The sequence below is a fragment of the Astatotilapia calliptera genome, chromosome 4, assembly GCF_900246225.1.
Source record: "Astatotilapia calliptera chromosome 4, fAstCal1.2, whole genome shotgun sequence".
Lineage (NCBI taxonomy): Eukaryota > Metazoa > Chordata > Actinopteri > Cichliformes > Cichlidae > Astatotilapia > Astatotilapia calliptera.
The window spans coordinates 11212964-11232122 of record NC_039305.1 but is presented as its reverse complement, the minus strand read 5'-3'; the positions used below and the strand labels follow the sequence as shown (position 1 = coordinate 11232122).

The 19159-nt window shown below is 39.0% G+C and overlaps 2 protein-coding genes across 3 annotated transcripts; one reads left to right on the top strand and one right to left on the bottom strand.

Moving 5' to 3' along the window:
• The first annotated feature begins 60 nt into the window (after positions 1-60).
• On the top strand, positions 61-7330 carry LOC113020573 (uncharacterized). 2 transcript variants are annotated; one of them, XM_026164652.1, is made up of 16 exons: positions 61-1781; positions 1881-1942; positions 2314-2425; positions 2511-2602; positions 2699-2842; positions 2990-3134; positions 3280-3440; positions 3692-3868; positions 4022-4166; positions 4313-4482; positions 4606-4746; positions 4986-5139; positions 5218-5369; positions 5855-6037; positions 6326-6364; positions 6457-7330. In XM_026164652.1, the coding sequence occupies exons 2-16, from the start codon at positions 1892-1894 to the stop codon at positions 6901-6903; spliced, it is 2313 nt and encodes a 770-aa protein (XP_026020437.1). In that variant the 5' UTR covers positions 61-1781; positions 1881-1891; the 3' UTR covers positions 6904-7330. The 2 variants fall into 2 exon arrangements, with proteins under 2 accessions (XP_026020437.1, XP_026020436.1); XM_026164651.1 differs by having other exon boundaries at positions 61-1942.
• Positions 7331-7392: 62 nt separating this feature from the next.
• On the bottom strand, positions 7393-18866 carry LOC113020563 (myosin heavy chain, fast skeletal muscle-like). The gene is made up of 40 exons (XM_026164631.1): positions 18836-18866; positions 18494-18714; positions 17674-17817; positions 17432-17588; positions 17314-17341; positions 17114-17225; positions 16937-17029; positions 16785-16848; positions 16589-16687; positions 16036-16139; positions 15816-15954; positions 15417-15535; positions 15157-15306; positions 14902-15072; positions 14499-14805; positions 14078-14154; positions 13897-13984; positions 13690-13807; positions 13452-13575; positions 13230-13366; positions 12874-13129; positions 12369-12611; positions 12051-12227; positions 11809-11954; positions 11631-11721; positions 11156-11545; positions 10929-11055; positions 10649-10767; positions 10180-10376; positions 9896-10079; positions 9648-9813; positions 9433-9557; positions 9045-9353; positions 8768-8971; positions 8509-8634; positions 8222-8392; positions 8002-8106; positions 7821-7916; positions 7597-7728; positions 7393-7497 (listed from the first exon to the last, which is right to left on the bottom strand). Exons 2-40 carry the CDS (start codon positions 18695-18697, stop codon positions 7477-7479), a joined length of 5820 nt encoding a protein of 1939 aa, XP_026020416.1. The 5' UTR covers positions 18698-18714; positions 18836-18866; the 3' UTR covers positions 7393-7476.
• Between the last annotated feature and the right edge of the window lie 293 nt (positions 18867-19159).

Genomic DNA, 19159 nt, shown 5'->3' with positions numbered 1-19159 from the left:
TTCTATAGGACCTTTTAGTATGCTTCAATATGCATAATATTTTCATTTTGTTAAAAAAATTATAGTTTGTTCATATTATGCTAAAAAGTTTGCTAGTATTCTCCATATAGGCAAATTTTAACTTTATTTTTTCAAAAACTGCTGCTGTTCTGTATAGGCCTCAACCCCCTAAGCCAGCTCATCACTAAGAGCGGATACATGATTAAGGTGTGGAGTGATCATTAACAACATGTACATGGGTGACATTAATCTGTATGCTAGGAATAAGTGAGACATCAATTTACTGATCCAACTCACCAGATCCACAGCAAGGATATCAGGATGTCATTTTGACTATATAAGTGTGATCGAAGGGTCACAAAGAGAGGAAAGGTGATCCACACTGGAAGGGGTGGAATTTCCAGAAGACAGAGTAGCAGAGTAGTCCTTACCGGTCATTAGATACCCAGGTGGAATAATAAGCAGGCTTCAGGATGAGATAGATGTCACTGATGTCAACTCATAAAAACTCCTCATAATGAGAGGTCCCCACCCAAAGTCCAGCACCCTTGGGGTCTGTGGCCAACAGGAAGTAGGAGAGTGAGGTTAGTGAGTGTTGGAATGGCATTCCAGGATGAAACAAAGAACAGTTTGCACTGACAGAGTGCTTTGGATATATATTCTGGTAAACAGTTCGACGTCATCCATGTGGAAGAGATGGTAGATGATTGCTCCATTCCGTAGTCTGTATCCATATCCATGTTAATGATCTGCCTGAGGGGGTTCAGACCTATGCAGAACAGAAATTCCACACTTGATGGTGACTTGTAGAATTGGCTGCAAGTGTTGTTCTCTAGTGTTGATTGCTAATTCCCCATCAAATTCATGATGAAGGCTCTTGGGGTCCTGATGATCTGATATTTTAGACATTCTAAGATTCATCTATGGGGCATTGAGTCATAGGCTTCCTTGTACTTAATCTGGACAGTGCACAGGTTGGTCAGTATGGTTTTATGGTCTCGAAATACTGCTCTAGGTAGCAGTAGCTGGTGTTTTGACACTGGTGTTTTCTGGGATTTCATGTATTGGGCCATGTTCCTCTTCATTTTAGCTGTTATGATGACTGACTGGAGCTTCCATGTTGTACTGAGGCAGGTTACTGGTCTGCAGGTAGACTGGGGACTAGTCCCTTCTGGGGATCGTACACCTTTGATGGTATACATTTTTTTTTTTTTTAACCAAAGCTGCGAGTCTTTTCTTGGCAGTTTCTGAGGCCTAAAGGTATGGGCAGCTTACAGTATTTCTGAGGAGGGTGGAGATGAAGTCCTGGCTCCCCCTTCCTGTATCAATTGTGTTATACCACATAAATCTCTAGTTCTGATAGCAGTTGCTTCTTTCGCGTGTTGGAAATCTGAGCTACTAGTTGTTTCATTGTCAGGTCCCACATGCTCCTCATGTAACCCCTTGCCTTGGGATTACAGTCATAGTACCATTCTAGGATTCCCGTTTGTCTATCTGCTGCCTGCCTGCTTGCTTGCTCTATGTGAAGTGAAAGTGGGGCCTTTAAAATGTAAACATGAACCTTAAGTAAAGTGTTAGGTCAGAAAGGAGAGCATGCGCACCTACCACGAAAAAAAGATCATCCCTCTGAGGATTATGTTTTCATCTGGGATTACAGATGGCAATATGAAGAACAGGGCAGACGCTGAGGTCTTAATGGCAATCGGTTTATACTAAGGACTAAACTATTAAAACCCTTCTTCCACTTCATATCCAGTACACACTGAGAGAAGCATCATTCGGTATCATTTCATTTATGCATAGTTCATCTTTTATAGAAGTTTTTTGTAACACTTTGCTTGCATCTAGTTTTCATTTGGGGTTTATATATATTTTTTCAGTTATTTTTTTGATGGCAGCTGCTGGGATGGATTCAAAATCTAAACCCTCTGATGCTGTGCTGGTAAGATGTCAGTGCAAAACTGATTTCTATGTTCTTGTTCTAATTATATAGGGAGGACTATATTCTTTAGATTTTAGAAATATATTAATTCTTCTAATTAGTTAAAAAAAATGTGTGTTATCATTTTTAGTTCTTCATAATAGATACATGTATTGATGTAATACACTATAATTAATTTGTTTTTAATGTTCAATGTTAGCTTTACAGAACCTTTATTGTGATATTGGAAAAAGATTAGCCATTAGGATGAATTATCTTTACATTAAGATTCACATTTGACCTTGAGTCAAGATGGTCTGAAAAAACTATTCATATTGAGAAACTATAATGTTGACAGTTCAAACAATTTTAACAATCTCTATACTGAATAGGAATCCCCAGAACTAGAGCAGATTCTGGACATAATGAGTTACTCACAGCGTGGACGAATGGACGGACAGTGTTGCACTCTAAGTCCTGCTAAAATAGAGACGACATCTGCAGGTTGGAATAGTGAAAATACCACAGTACAGTATACATCTCCCTTTTTTGGCCTGATTATTGATTGTTTCATTCTTGCTTCCCACAGGGTCAAAAGATGAGAGATCATCCCATACTTCAGATAATAAACAGGGACAATATGTCAACTCGCATTTATCGTTGCCTGGATTTAATTACCAAGTACTAGACTTATGACTATAATATGATGAGGGATACACTGTACAAGTAAAACATGATTAAATTACATCAGCTCTCAATTATTACCTGTTTTCTCAGGAAAGTGGACGTAATGATCATCATGTCTCTGCACCTCATATCTCAGTGACTGAGAGTACTCCAGATAGAAACAGGAAGCATCTGTCAGTTCCAGTTGACCAATTACAGATTCCTTCTCAACGTGAACGCTCAAATTCTATAAAGGTCTGTTAATGTGTTAACAAGTTATAACAGTGTTATTCTGATAGCTGTAACAATTAGATTTGTTGATGTTGACTTGTTTAATAATTGTTATCACATATACATCACCCCATTCATTGAAGCTTTATCATGCTGTTTTAACCCAAAAAGTCAGAATCATCTGCTGAACAGCAAAAGTTCATGGAGATGATTGCCTATGGACAGCGTGGACGCATGGAGGACCAGTGCTGCTCATTGGATCCAAGCAAGAGTGCTCCTTGCACACCCAGATACACAGAGAAAACAACTGTTGCAAGTATGTTAAACATGGCTGAAAATTCAATAATTTCTTGCCATTTTAATAAATTGCATTCATCATTTTAAACTTCCTTTATGAATCTGACTGTTTCAGGTTCTGACAGATTAAATATTTATATTGAAAATTTGCTGTATTTGACCAGTGACAGATCCTGAAATGTTCTTCAATCTGTTGGCCGACACTCAGAGCCGACGGCTCGATGACCAGCGAGTGTCGCTTCCATCATTACCAGGCTTACAAAATGAAAAGGACACTGCTATGGGAGATTCAAGCTACTTGTGTTACATGGTCTCTAAAGTTCAAGTAAGGAATTTTCTTTGTTCTCTTTTAATACAAAGTATCAAAATGCTGCATGGAACTTGACTGCTTGAAATTATGATATTAACTGCTTTGAGTCTGTTTTAACAGGAATGCCACATTAAAACATTTGAGGCAGATTTTCCACAGCTGTCAACTACAAGTGTAGCTTTTTAGTTAAGAGTTTAATAACCATATTATTTTATGTATTTATAGTCAACGTATTGATCAAAAATGCTGACCTAATCTATTTTCAGGGCTCCAGAATGGATGATCAAAGGTGTTCATTACCTCAAATCCTACCCCCAGAGACACCGTGTTCATCAAACAAGGATCAGTCTGAATCCGGTTTAAACCCATTACGCTCAGCCTCCTTCAGCTCCAGTTCAGACATAAAGCAACTAAAAAGTGAGGATAAAAATCCTCAAAAACAGGTATATCCGCGCTTTCAGTTTTAGCCCCCCAAAAGAAATTGTAAACGGCATCGACACTATACAATGAGGTTTTAGATCACCCCATTTCTTTTTGCATGTGTTATATTTTTGTATTATTCATTCACTTAACAAAATTCACATTATCCCATCTAGTTCTTGACTCCAGCTGAACAGGAAGATCTTTTTACCTTAATTAGTAATTCCCACCATGGCCGGATGGATGAACAGCGATGTGTCCTAAATGCTACACCCCAGTCCACACCTAAGCACCATTTCAGTCAAAGTGAAATCCCCCAAGGTCAGAAAACAGGAAATTTTCCCTTTGTTTCTTTTTTTGCATTTGATATTTTTTCTAAATTGTTTTGTACGTTGATATATAACAGCGCATACATTTCTCAATGAAGCTAACAAGTATTTTATTTTTCTCTAACATCCAATGCCCAGATTCTGATAATTTCTTCAGCTTACTGGCCAACTCACAGGGCCGACGGCTGGACGACCAGAGAGTGTCTCTTCCTTCACTACCTGGAATACAGAATGGAGGTACCACATTAACACCCACTGCTGCTGAGACGGATGCAAGCTACTTGTGTTATCTGGTTTCCAAAGTCCAGGTTGGCCCTATATGTAACATTGCGAAAAGTTATTCACAGCTTTTGTTTCTTTGTTAAGTATCCACGAAGTTTTTGCACATATAGATTTATCAGTTTTTCTTTAATCAAACTTTTTACCCACAGGGCTCAAGGATGGATGAACAGAGATGTTCTGCACCCCACATCTTCCAGAATCTGGGTACCCCATCAGCTCAGCACACATCTGGTAAACCTCCTTGGAGGTCTGCCTCATTAAACCGTGACAAAACTGAACAGCGTGGGCAGGTCAATGTTCATACCACATATCACTCAACATTGTTTTACCTATACTTTTTCTGCCCTGTAATTTTATATTTCTTAAGCAAGCCACAAAAACTATATAGTGATTGACTAGAACTTTTATTATCTAGTCTTTTAAAGAAATAACATAGCTGTATTGATTGCTTAATGGCAGCCTCTGTTTGCTATGTCTTTTTGAGAGTTGTCCCATTTCTTATGACATATCTTTCTGTAAAAAAATTTAGGGAATATCCGCAGCTGAGGAGGAGCAGTTCCTTAAAATGATAAGTCGAATACAAAGTGGACGCATGGAAGAGCAACGCTGCTTTTTACAACCCAGCAGAAGCACACCTTCCTCACCTACACACAATGGCAGTGCTTTGAATAAAGTACCCATAGGTCAGAAAAATGCACAGTGCACTTGAATATGAGTATTTTGTCTCTGAAATGTCAAGAATAATTATTTCTCCATTATAGGTGCAGAAGCAGAGGCGTTCTTCAAAATCATCACCTCCAGTCAGTCGCAACGACTAGATGATCAGCGCGTTGCACTTCCTACCTTGCCAGGGATAAGTGGAAATTCTGAAGGAAAAGTAGACATACAACGACATACAACAGCTGAAATCCCAGTAAGTTACACAACATCTAAATTATTGGTACTGTGAAAATTAAGAAAAGTGTAATAAATGTGGTTTTATTTATATATATATATATATATATATATATTTTTTTTAACTCTATATTTTTTTTTTAAACTTTTTTTAACTCTATGCACTCCCACAGAAGTTAAGTGCATGCAGGACACCATGTCTCTCTCTCTCTCAGTTTATCATACTTAGAGACCCATCATATCCAACCATGTAAATGACCATTATGTAGACCTTAGGCTATCTCTCGTAACCTTTGGCTTGTCTACAGTACTGTAACTAGATAATCATGACCAAAATTTCTTTCATGGCTCTAAATTTAGTTACCACTCTGTCAAAAACCTCAATTAAGAGTGTTTTTCCACCATTCTACTGCTGATTATATTTTAATAAATTGCAACTGATCATTTGTTTTTCTGCAATACACTTGCCAGTTTAACGGTCTCTCATCATTTCTGTTCTGTAAGGTCTCTCCACTACCACAGATCACAGTGGCTAAATGTACACCTACAACTTCAAAAAAGTGTCCTACACCTGCCTCACAACCTCAAATGGCATATGGAAAGCCTGGTTCCACTGAGGCCTTACCCAAATCTGCTTCACTTATTCCCAAGGGAGAATTTAAGAAGAAGTCTAATTTCCCAGCTAAGGTAAATTCTTCACTTTTCCATTTTTTCAGTACATTCAAGTTTGTAGACAAATATATAACAAGTAATGTAAACACACATTAGTAGAGTATAACAATTTACCAGTATTTTTATTCTCTAAAATATTATATGTTTCTGTATGGGACAAACGGATTCTCCTTTTTGAAAGCCTCCTGAATTAGAAACACAAAGGCTGATATCCTAGTAAATGAAAAAACAGAACAAAACAAAAAAAGCTGATAAGAGATTCTGTAACACTGTTTGAGTTCAGTGACTTGTGACATGTTACAGGTAACAGTGAGTGTATCTGTGAGCTTCACACCTCAGGAGGTAAGTTGTAAGATAACTTATTACCCAAAGGTACTGCCATAATAAAAGAAGTGCCTTCAGTACTACTCTTTTCTTCTCTGGAAAATGAACAGAAGAATGCCAATGAGCCAGATGCATTTCCAGATGTCTATCTAACTCTTGGAGCCCCAGGGGACAACCTTGTGATACCTCTGAGTCCAGTATGTGGCAGGCCCTTGTCCTTTGACTTAAACCTTGTTATGAAGGAAGATGTTAAGTTCAGGCATTGCTCTCCAAGCCATTCCAGTCCCAGAAAAAACAACTCCAGGCCACCATCTCCCAACAAAGGTGCGACTGGTAAAGCACATCCTACATGCTCACATGAACAGGGGAAGCTTGTGACCAGCCACATCAGTGCAGATGTAAACTCCTTCTCCCCAACTGAAAAGACTCACCTGGAGAAAGGAATTGCTCAAGAAGGACAAAAGGGGAAAGGAGAACTTGGAAAGGTGAGGGAAAAGGCACAGCATGGAAAAGGAAAGGGCGCTGTAAAGAAAGACATGAAGAAGAATGGCAAATAATGTACTTGTAAATTATGGGATTTAAATGTAAAAAAAATAAGTAGCAAAAAAATTGTATTTGTATTGCTAAAAGCTCTTATTAGAAATTATGTTGATTCTGCTTTATAGGGTCATTTGAAGGATAGTCCTTTGCTAGCTAAATTTACAGTACATATTGTGTCTATTGTTTTCAGTTTTGCAAATTTTCTAAATGTAAATACACTGTAAGGAATTCTATTCTTTCTGTCAATTATAATTGTAATCTTGAATTAAAACCTTTGGTCTGTTAAACTCTGTGAAGATGTGACAAAAACCAAACCAAAACAAACATGAAAAAAAAAAACCCAACAGCAATAAATGGGGAATCATTTCCTTTGGTCTGAATTCTGAACTTTGACATCTGCATTTAGCATTGGAGCATATGGGTCGTCTACTCCACCTACAGAGCTGAAAACATGACCATATGAAGTAGAACATGCTAAGCAATAAAAAGAAAACATAATACTTTGGAAATTTTCACCATTTATTGAGGATTTACAGAGTAAGTTGTTCATATTGTATGAACTCTTAAATGCTGCAACTAGATTGCATTTCCTATTCAGCCGAGTCACTTCCCTGAAAGCAAGAGAGAGATACAGACCATAGAGTTAATGCTTATAGGGATATACTGCAGTAGAAATAAAATAACAAAAAGTATTGCAAATGAAATACCACCTTTCCGACATCACGGCTCTTGGCTCTCAACTTGTTGACCTGGGACTCAGCAATGTCAGCACGCTCCTGAGCTTCCTCCAGCTCATGCTGGACCTTCCTGAGCCTGGACATGTGAGTGTTTGCCTGCTCCTCCTGTAAAGGATTTACAAAAATACTGACTTAGTTATAGGGGAGTCAATGAACCAAGCTGAAGCAGATTTGGCATATAATTGTAGTTGACTTACAGCCTCCTCAGACTGTCTCTTGTAAGCCTTGACTTTGAGCTGCAGCTTGTCCACCAGATCCTGAAGTCTGGTCACATTCTTCTTGTCTTCCTCAGTCTACACAAAATACAGCTGTTACTTTAGAGGTATTTGAGAAGAGACAAAGGGCACGTTTGCTTGTTGTTGGCAAAAGAAGACTTACCTGATAAGTGAGCTCTTTCACTCTCCTCTCATATTTACGGACTCCTTTAACAGCATCAACACCACGTCTCTGCTCAGCTTCAAGTTCAGCTTCCAGTTCACGGACCTTTAATGCCATGATAAAGAATTAACTTTGCTTCAAATATAAAGAAAAACTTAAATTCATATAATTTAATCAAAATATATTTTATGTATATAAGCATGCAATATACACTTCATACCCTGGACTCCAGTTTCTGGAGCTGCTTCTTGCCACCCTTCATGGCGAGGCTCTCTGCCTCATCCAGACGGTGCTGCAGGTCCTTGACTGTGACCTCCAGGTTCTTCTTCATCCTCTCCAGGTGAGCACTGGTGTCCTGCTCCTTCTTCAGCTCCTCAGCCATCATGGCAGCCTAAAATAATTTTCTCCATTTAATTAATCTATTTAAAAATCTATGGTAAGCTTTTATTATCACTGAAAGAATGTGAAGTGTTTAATAGAACAGATTACTTAGAGAGTTAAACTCACGTCAGTGATGGCTTTTTTTGCTTTCTCCTCAGCATTTCTTGCTTCCTGCACAGCATCATCCACCTCACTCTGGATCTGCACAAAATCGGCTTCGAGCTTCTTTTTCGTGTTCAGAAGACTGGTGTTCTAAAGGTTTAGGAAAGATTATATGATATAAATATGTTGTAAGTTCACATACTAGATATTTACAGTAAATTTACAATGTATTTCCTAATTAAAATTACATTAGGTTAAATGTTTCTTAACATTATAAACAAACCTGAGAGTGAAGCAGTCCGACACGCTCGCTAGCATCAACCAACTCCTGCTCAGCTACTTTGCGTCCTCTCTCTGTCTGCTCCAGAGCGGCTCTCAGCTCCTCAATCTCAGCCACCATCAGACCATTTCTGCGCTCCACCATGGCGACCTGCTCCTTCATGTCTTCCTGTCCTCTGAGAGCTTCATCAAGGTGCAGTTGGGCATCCTGATGAAATAAATCAATCAATAAATAAGTACCTATTCTGTTTCTTTAACAAATGATCAGGAAAAAAGGTCACCTTGAGCTGTCCTTGGACATTCCTCAGTTGTTTCTGGGCCTCAGCAGCCTGTCTGTTGGCATGGCTCAGCTGAATCTCCATCTCATTCAGGTCTCCCTCCATCTTCTTCTTGACTCTCAGGGCATCATTCCTGCTCCTGACCTCAGCATCAAGAGTGCTCTGCATGGAGTCAATCACCCTCTGGCTGTTCCTCTTGATCTGCTCCATCTCCTCGTCCTTCTCTGACAGCTTCCTGTCAATCTCACTTTTGACTTGGTTCAGCTCAAGCTGAACACGAAGAATCTTGGATTCTTCGTGTTCCAGAGTGCCCTGCGAGATAAGTCAGATAAGTAACAAATACCAAGTAGAATCATCAAAATAAATAATATTGATATAAAAAATATTAAACCTCTGCTTCTTCAAGGGCAGTCTGAATCTCAGCCTTTTCACTTTCTACAGTCTTCTTGGCTTTTTCCAGCTCATGGATGCTCTTTCCAGTCTCACCAATCTGCTCAGTCAGATCTGAGATCTCCTCTAAAGTAGAAAAATTAACCAAACTGTTGTTATTATCTTAGATCCAGATCTATATTCTTTGACATTTTTTGTCAAGTTATGGGTGCATACGCTGCAGGTTCTTGTTCTCTCTCTTCATGGTCTCAAGATGATCCAGAGCCTCTTCATATGAGTTCTTCATCTTGAACAACTCAGTGCTGAGAGAACGAGCCTCCTTTTGGGCTCCTTCCAGCTCTGCCTGGCTCTCCTCATACTTCTGCTTCCATTCTGCCAGGACCTAGGTTTATATAGGTTATTCAGTTAGTTGTCATTATGGGTGTATTCCTCTTGTTAGTATATTGGTTATGTTTAAACTTTACTTTATCAAAGTTCCTCTGCTTCTTGTCAAGGTTGGCAGCCAGAGCATTAGCTCTCTCCACATCAATCATGAGGTCCTCCACCTCACCCTGCAGCCTCTGCTTGGTCTTCTCCAGTGAGGCACACTTGGAGTTCACAGCCTCAATGGATTCCTCAGCCTCCTGCAGGCGCTGGGCAAGCTTTTTCCTGCAATTTGCAAAAATTTGCTTGTATTAATTCCATTATGTATTAAAAGTAATACAGTATTACATTTTTATTCACAAAAGAGAAGAAAGCATTTATGTACTTGGCCTCCTCCAGCTCCTCAGTGCGCTGGATGGCATCAGTCTCATATTTGGATCGCCACTGAGCCACCTCACTGTTGGCCTTGGACATTCCTCGCTGCAGCTCAGCCTTGGCCTCCTGCTCCTCCTCAAACTGCTCTCTGAGCAGATCACAGTCATGACGTGCTGACTGAACAGCATGAGCCAGGGCGTTCTTGGCCTGGATTTTAATAATAATACATTTTAAATAATAATAAATAATAATAAATGTCTTTGCTTTTCTTTTATCTCTCAGAGAGCATGCTGACAAAGTAATGTAAAGTTATTCTAAATCTGAGATATAGGTTGTGAGATATAGTTAATGTGAGATAAGTTGACATTAAGTAACTTGCATTTATTCTTGTTTTCACTTGCAGATCCATGGTTCATCAATGTTCTTTTACAATGTATGTAATGCTGAATATAATACTTCTTTAATATGACATCTGGTACCTTCACTTCCTCCTCAGTATGTCGCTTAAGCTCTTCAATCTGTTGAGTGTAAGCCTGTTTGCCTCTGGTAAGCTGGGAAATAAGAGCTTCCTTTTCCTCAAGCTGACGAGAAAATTCACCTGGGCAAAACAGATTAAAGAAAAATACTTTTCATAACTGAAAAGTCACCATGTATTTTAAACACAAACAATATCATCTGTTTGAAACTTAAATTGTTTCTGAACTTAAAACGGCTACTAAATAAAATACAGTTACATACTTCATATCTTTGGATACACACCATTCTCAGTTTGGAGTCTTGCCCTCTGTGCACTCATGTCGTTCAGCTGGCGAACATTCTCATCATTTTTGGACTTGAGCTCACTTAACTGGTCTTCAAGAGTTCGGCACATTTTCTCCAGATTGCCCTATAAATTGCACATAATTGTCATGACTCAAATCCAGGAAAGATATAACTGTTGCGCTCTTTCATTGTTTAGATAGCCGCTTTTTCTCAAAATTGCATACCTTTGCTTTGGCAACAGCCTCCATATTGCTGGAGAGGTCATCAATCTCCATCTTGTACTCGCTCTTCTCTTTCTCCAGCTTCTGTTTGACACGCTGGAGGTTGTCGATCTGCTCTCCGAGCTCTGCTACAGTGTCAGCCTGCTTCTTACGGAGAGCTGCTGCAGTAGCTTCATGCTGCAGAGTTGATTCCTCAAGATCACGACGCAGTTTCTGGAACTCAGCCTCTCGCTTCTTGTTCATCTCAATCTGAGCAGCTGTTGCTCCACCAGCTTCCTCGAGCCTCTCACTGATCTCTTCAAGCTCCCTGGAGAGGTCGGCTCTCTGCTTCTCTACCTTAGCCCGAGCTGCCCTCTCAGCCTCAATCTCCTCTTCTAGCTCTTCAATACGAGCCTTTAGGGTAATAACACCACAAAGACTTACTGAGTTGACATGTTTTAGTTTTACTGAACATAATATTCACCTAAAATAATGGTACCTGGAGTTCTTTGATCTTCTTCTGGAGCTGAGTACCAAGAGACTGCTCATCCTCAATCTTGCCAAGAAGCTGACTGATTTCAAAGTCCTTCCTGTAAGTGGAGAAGACAAATGACTCTGACAGCTCTGTGGCTCTTCTGAATGCACGTGTAGGAACTTTATCAGTGACTGTTTTTTACTTTTTGATTTTCTCATCAGACTGCTGCTTGTCATTCTCCAGATCCATTATGGATTCCTGGGCCAGTTTCAAATCTCCCTCCAGCTTCCTCTTGGCTCTCTCCAGGTCCATGCGGAGCTTCTTCTCTTGCTCCAGGGACCCCTCAAGCTATTAAAAAATGTTACATATTTTTTTACAACTGAATAATTCATAATAATATAAAAATAAGAAATCTCCTTTTTTAAAAAGATGATGTTTTCTTACATCATCAACTTGCTGTTCCAGTTTTGTCTTGGCTTTGGTCAGAGTGTTGACTTTGTCTTCCTCTGCCTGGAGATCATCCAGTGTTTGTTGATGGGCCTCTTGTAAGGCTTTCTTCTCCTTGGTTAACTTGGCAATTGACTCATCTTGAGATGCCATCTCCTCTGTCAGGTTTTTCACCTGACATAAATAATAATTGGGAATTTCATGGGAATTTCCCATGAAAGTTAATAAATTAACATGGCAAAATAAGACATTACAGCATATAAACATATTATGTGTATGTATTTTGGTGAAAACTACAATCACTATGAACTGAACCTTGTTTTCTGTGGCATGTTTCTCCTTCTCCACTTTGGCCAAGGTGAGCTCCAAGTCATCAATGTCCTTCTTCAGCTCAGAGCATTCATCCTCCAGCTTCCTCTTCTTAGCAGTCAGCTCAGCATTGATTTCCTCTTCATCCTCCAGTCTCTCACTTGTCTCTTTGAGTTTGGCCTCGAGCTGGATCTTGCTCTTAATGAGCCCCTCACACCTTTCTTCAGCATCAGAAAGATTCTCATTTTCCTGTGACAAGGCAAGAAATATGGGAATTATATTATTATAATATAGTATAAGAAGAATAATTATTATCATACTTTTATAAATAAAGAATATTATCATGTTTTTAATTACAGCAATTGAGCACAGTTCTCAGTTACAGCACATCTCACAGCCAAACACCAGCCAAAAAGTCATACTGATAAATAGACTAATATGTGGTTATTTTTCAGCTAATTGAGCATTATTATAATAGAACATGCATTTTCTCCTCCCCCTTGTTACTCACAGCTGCTATTTGAAGTTGCAGGTCATTCTTCTCCTGCAGCAGGCCGACCATCTTCTCTTCCAGTTCTTTTTTCTTAGCCAGAGCAGTAGCCAGGTCTGTCTGCATCTTCTCATAGTTCTCCTTCATGTTCTGCAACTCCTTCTCAGTCTCAGCACTCTTCAGAAGAGGCTTGATCTTGAAGTACAGATGCATCCATGGCCAGTTCTTGACATTCATGAATGAACGGATGTTGTACTGGATGCTGAAGATAGCATCTCTACAAAAACAACGCAAATTACCATGCTTTGATATACTGCTTTTGCGTAACATCACATGATATTTAAATAGTAATTTGACATATTATTTCTGAATTATACCTCCTCTCCATCATCTTCACAAACTCTTTCCTCATGAGGTATCCTCTGCAGAGAGCCTGAGTCATGGTCACCAGCTCAGCCAGTTTCTCATCTCTCATCTCCTCAAGAGTGCCCAGCAGACCAGCTTTGAAGAACACCTGTGTTGAAGTGAAACAAATTAGTTCACATGAATTAGTTCTGTTTAATACAACTGGAGGTTGTAAAGGTCATCATAAAGTGTACCTTTGTGTGCCCAAACATGTACTGTGTGTGATCCACATCAATGGAGCCAAGCAGCTTCTCTGAAGCTTTCTTGTTGTCGATGAACTGTCCCTCAGGGATGACGCTGGCATTCAACACTTTGTATCTGTAAGAAAATATAGTGATGTTACTTGGATTTTGCACCCATTGTCCTTGTGTTTTCCCTTTTCCAGTACCTTTGAAGTTATTTTAACTTTCTTATAAAGAAAACAGAAGTCACCTCTGCTTGAAGTCACCATAGAGGATTCTGCTGGGGAAACCCTTTCTGCAGATTCTGATGCCCTCCAGTACACCGTTACACCTCAGCTGATGGATGACCAAATGATTTTCCATAAGACCTGAAAGTTAAAAATTCATATAGTTTAAATCATTTCAATATGTCACTTTTAACATTTTTTAAAAATCAGTATGACTGTGTGCTTTATACCTGGGGTCTTTGACTCATTGGGAATCAGGCAACGAACAAAGTGAGGATGAGTGCTCCTTAAGTTGGTCATCAGTTTGCCCAGGTTTTCCTGGGGGGGGGGACGGACATATTTAAACAAATGATAGCTGCTTAAAATAAACCAATACATTTGAATATATTTTTTTGTGGCGGTTCAAAATACCCTGAAAAGAGCAGACACTGTCTGGAAAGAACCACCCTTCTTCTTTCCACCACCCTTCTTGCCGCCACCAGCAGCATCTGTTGTTCAATACACTTAATTAAGAGAACTGAATAACTAATGCTATAGTGAGTGTTTTACAATAATTTAATTTTAAACCATATTTTCAATGAAAACAATAACTGTGTGATCACTGATTCAACTTCATTTCCTAGAGGAAACATATTTAATGAGTATTCACAAATGGTCATAATAATAATAATAATAATAATAATGGATTGGATTTATATAGCGCTTTTCAAGGCACCCAAAGCTCTTTTACAATGCCACTATTCATTCACTCTCACATTCACACACAGGTGGAGGCAAGCTACAGTTGTAGCCACAGCTGCCCTGTATTTTTTTTACATTATTTATTTCCTACCATCAGCTCCAGCATGGGCTGCATACAGGAAGCACAGCAGTTTGTTTGATGACTTCTGGTAGAGCTGCACAACTGAATCATTCAGTGGGTCCTTGTTCTTGTCCAGCCAGCCAGTGATATTGTAGTCCACTGTACCAGCATAGTGAACCAGGGCGAAGTGTGCTTCTGCTTTACCCTTTGCAGGCTTTGGCTTCTCAAATGCCTTGCTCTTGCCAAGATGCTGATCATACAGCTTGCTCTTGAAAGAAGTGTCTGTAGCCTTGGGGAACATGCACTCCTCTTCAAGAATGGAGAAGATGCCCATTGGCTGAAAAGAGAAGTTGTATTCAGGAAAAATCTGTATTTTAGTACCTAGTCAGAAACTGCCATTTTAGTCCTGAACGGCACATCTGAATGGTCTTACCTTCTCAATAAGCTCAATGCAGGCAGCCAAGTCCATACCAAAGTCAATGAACTCCCATTGAATGCCTTCTTTCTTGTACTCCTCTTGCTCCAGGACAAACATGTGGTGGTTGAAAAACTGTTGCAGTTTCTCATTGGTGAAGTTGATACAGAGTTGCTCCAAGCTGTTGAACTGTAGTAACAGAAAGCTAATTCATATCATGAAAAAAAATCATATTTATCTTTAAATCCAGTCTCACATTTTTGAAATGCTCACATCAAAGATCTCAAACCCAGCGATATCCAGCACTCCAATGAAGAACTGTCTGGGCTGCTTTGTGTCCAGCATCTCATTGATACGGATAACCATCCACAAGAACATTTTCTCATATACGGATTTGCACAGAGCCGAGACAGCATTGTTGACCTGGAAGAAGAGAATTCAACATTCTCCTAAATTCCTGGATAACACTGTAAAAAGTATTTTAAAATGAAACTTTTTTTTTTTTTAATCCTTTCAATTTTTAAAAAAATTACCTGTGGGACAGTCTGACCTTTGGTCACAAACTCATTCCCAACCTTGACTCTTGGGTAGCACAGAGCTTTCAACATGTCAGCTGAATTCAGGCCCATGAGGTAGGCGATTTTATCAGCCACTGATTGGAAAAACAAACATGTTTCATTATGTAACAAAGAAATGTTAACACTATGGAATGAGCTAAAACACAACTAAAATCCACATTGATAGCAGTGCTAAAGATTTATTTTACATTTTATGAACAATTGCAGGCAGTCACTCTGCTCAGTCATTATATTAGTATGATATTTATCTGTCTAAATGGGAATGGTTAATGCTATGGATGTCACTGTAGTTCTAAGAGTTAATGTGAATTATTACTTCATGAGGATGTAATATTACAAAATCAATTTGATTACCCTCAGTGCCATCAGGTTCAGCCTGCTCCTCACGCTGCTTCTGCTTGAATTTCATGTTTCCATGATGCATCACAGCGCCAGTCAGCTTGTAGATGCCCGCCTTCTCGTCAGCACTGAAGCCCAAGATGTCAATAGCAGTCTGTAATCCAAGCACAGCATTAATTTTTAAACAAGTTATTGTGACAGTTTGCCTTTATTCTACACATTACCATCAACTTACATCTGTTGCAATGAACTCCTCCACATCATTGATACTTTTGACTGTGATTTCACCCTGACTGATCATTGGATAGTCATAAGGGTTAGTGGAGATTAGAAGAGACTCTAGAAGAAAGTAGAAGAAATGCTTGAGTGGAACATGGTTATTTCCTTATTGTTTTTTAATTGTGCAAGATTAGTGATTGACATAAGGATTTATATAACACAGAGAAGAAAGTGACTAGGTTAGGAAAACTGGGGGAAGAAAACAGTAAAACCAACAGTAACTTCAAGATTATTATATGTTAAAAACACAACTTTACACTATGAAATTATGTGAAATTATATGTTTGGGTGGGTGTAAGGATATAGTGGGTTGAGAAACAGAAAGAGAGAGAGAGAGGAGAGGTAGCACCTTAAAAAGTTATTTAATTAATAATGGTTTTTTTTTTCCCCAAACAACAAAAGAAGTAGCTTAATTGGAGTGGTTCCCAGATAAAGACTATTCTTTTGTTTAAAACAACTGGGGGTATGGAAAGTAATTTACAGTATGTCTTGTTCAGTTCATCACATACCCAGGAGCTCAGGCTTATGGCCAGTCATCAGCTGATAGAAGATATGGTAGCTTCTCTCAGCAGACAACTGGAAGGTGACACGGGACTTCTCCAGCAGATCTGTGAACAATTGTTGAATAGGAAGTGTGATGATCAAACAGTACAGGCATTTCATTTGTATACTACTAACTACAAAAGGAAAATAAGGCTAACTTACATGTTTCAATATCAGCTGAGGCTAGCTTTCCAGTGGAGCCAAAGTGAATTCTGATGAATTTACCCTGAACATTTACCACAAAATGTCAGTTTGGCTCTGGATAACAGTAGGTGTAAGAAAATAATTTTAGAGTCCAGAACACGAATACTTACAAAACGAGAGGAGTTGTCATTCCTCACAGTCTTGGCATTTCCATATGCCTCCAGCAGAGGGTTAGCTGCAATGATTTGATCTTCCAGTGAACCCTACACAGAGACATCAAACAGCTGTTTAAAAACAGCAGCAGCAATCACCTGTGACAAACACATTTGATTTGAACACAATTTTACCTGTATTTTTCCTGAGGATGTTTCAGCTTTCTTAGCTCCAGCTACTGCAATTGTTGCAAAATACTGGATAACACGCTTGGTGTTTACAGTCTTTCCTGCACCAGATTCTCCACTGGGGAATTAAAGCATGATTTTTACTTTGCAATACAATTATGATTTTTACTAAAGAAGTGTTCTTGTAATGTTTATATTATACTTACGTAATGAGGATAGACTGATTCTCACGATCTGAAATATAAGAGCACACGCATATTAAACCTACAGTTGACAATCCTCATTGTCCCATGCACCTGAATCTTTAATCAACTTTGATTTTACCAGTGAGCATGAACTGATAGGCATTATCAGAGATGGAGAAGATGTGGGGTGGAGCCTCAATCCTCTTCTTGCCTCTGTATGCCACAACAACCTGAGCATCGTACACAGGAAGCCACTTGTAGGGATTCACCACGACGCAGAAGAGGCCGGAATAAGTCTGTAATAACAAAGACACAGAAACATATATATAGTTGTTACTCTGAGAAAATACAAGCAAAGTATATTATGAGATTAAAGCTTACATAGATCATCCATGATGAAAAACGCTCTTTGAGGTTAAACAGCACGGCAGGCTCATTGAGGTGGGTCATCATTGCCATGTCCTCAATTTTATCAAACTTTGGAGGATTCATGGGGTGGATGTCATCCTCTTTTACAGTGACTGTCTGCATTTGAAAAAGAATAAAATTAAACAAAACCTTTTTTAACATAGTAAGGCAAGGCAAGGCAAGGCAAGTTTATTTGTATAGCACAATTCAACAACAAGGTGATTCAAAGTGCTTTACAGAGACATTAGAAACAAGAACAAATAAAAAGCATGATTTAAAATTGAATAAAACAAGCAAATAAACTAACTAACTAATTAACAAACAAACAAACAAACAAACAAACAAACAAACAACAGTATATAAAATCAAAACAGATAAAATCAGAACAGTAGATAAAATCAGTAGTTAAATGTAAGTTTTGAAATTTAAGCTTAAAGTGTGGATTTGGTGCTTTATTCAAATGCAGCTGAGAACAGGTGAGTCTTCAACCTGGATTTAAATAAACTGAGTGTTTCAGCTGATCTGAGGCTTTCTGGGAGTTTGTTCCAGATATAAGGAGCATAAAAGCTGAATGCAGCTTCTCCGTGTCTGGTTCTGACTCTGGGAACTGATAAAAGACCGGATCCAGATGACCTGAGGGATCTGGATGGTTCATACTGGGTCAGGAGGTCATTGATGTATTTTGGTCCTAAACCATTCAGAGCTTTATAGGCCAGCATCAGAACATTGCATAATCCATAAAGTTGAGTCTAATCTTTTCTAAGAAAGTTGAAGAATTAATTGTTTTACTTACCTTTCCTGTAAGTGTCTCAACAGTTGCCTTGCCACCCTCTCTTTTGACGAGTTTACCCTTCACGTACATGTCATCAGCATCAGTTACAAAGTAGGCACTTTTGGCATCAAAAGGAGTGTTCTGAGCCTCTAATCTCTCTTTCTCAGGTTTTCGGAGGTAAATGGCTGCAGGGCCATAGGCCTGCATCTCTGCATCTGTGCTCATGATGGAACTTTAGGGGGCTGAAATTGAGAGGTTGAGAGGTTTTGTTTTCTTTGTTGTCTTTGTTTTCATAAACATCCCCATGCTAATGTGTGTGTTTGGAAATTGTTCAGATATCACAGAAAATACACTATAATGTACCTTCCTTAGTCCCAGCAGAAAACTGTAAACTCTTGATTCTGTTGCTTGAATCCTAATAACAAACCATCAACTGTTAGAGTTTGTATTGTTGATTGTCATTTATGCTTAGAAATATTTAACCATATATGCTTAGAGGTGTATAATCACTTGTGTAGTGATAGGATGTGTGATCTTTAGCAGGCCCCAAAGGCTTGGTGTGCATTCCAGGAATTGTCCGGTTCTCTCCCGTGCACGAGTAACATGAAGAAGCTTGCCTACTTGAGTCTTGCTTTGCAGTGTAATTATATTGTCTTCAACGTTCCAGCGAATAGGTTTATGCTCTAA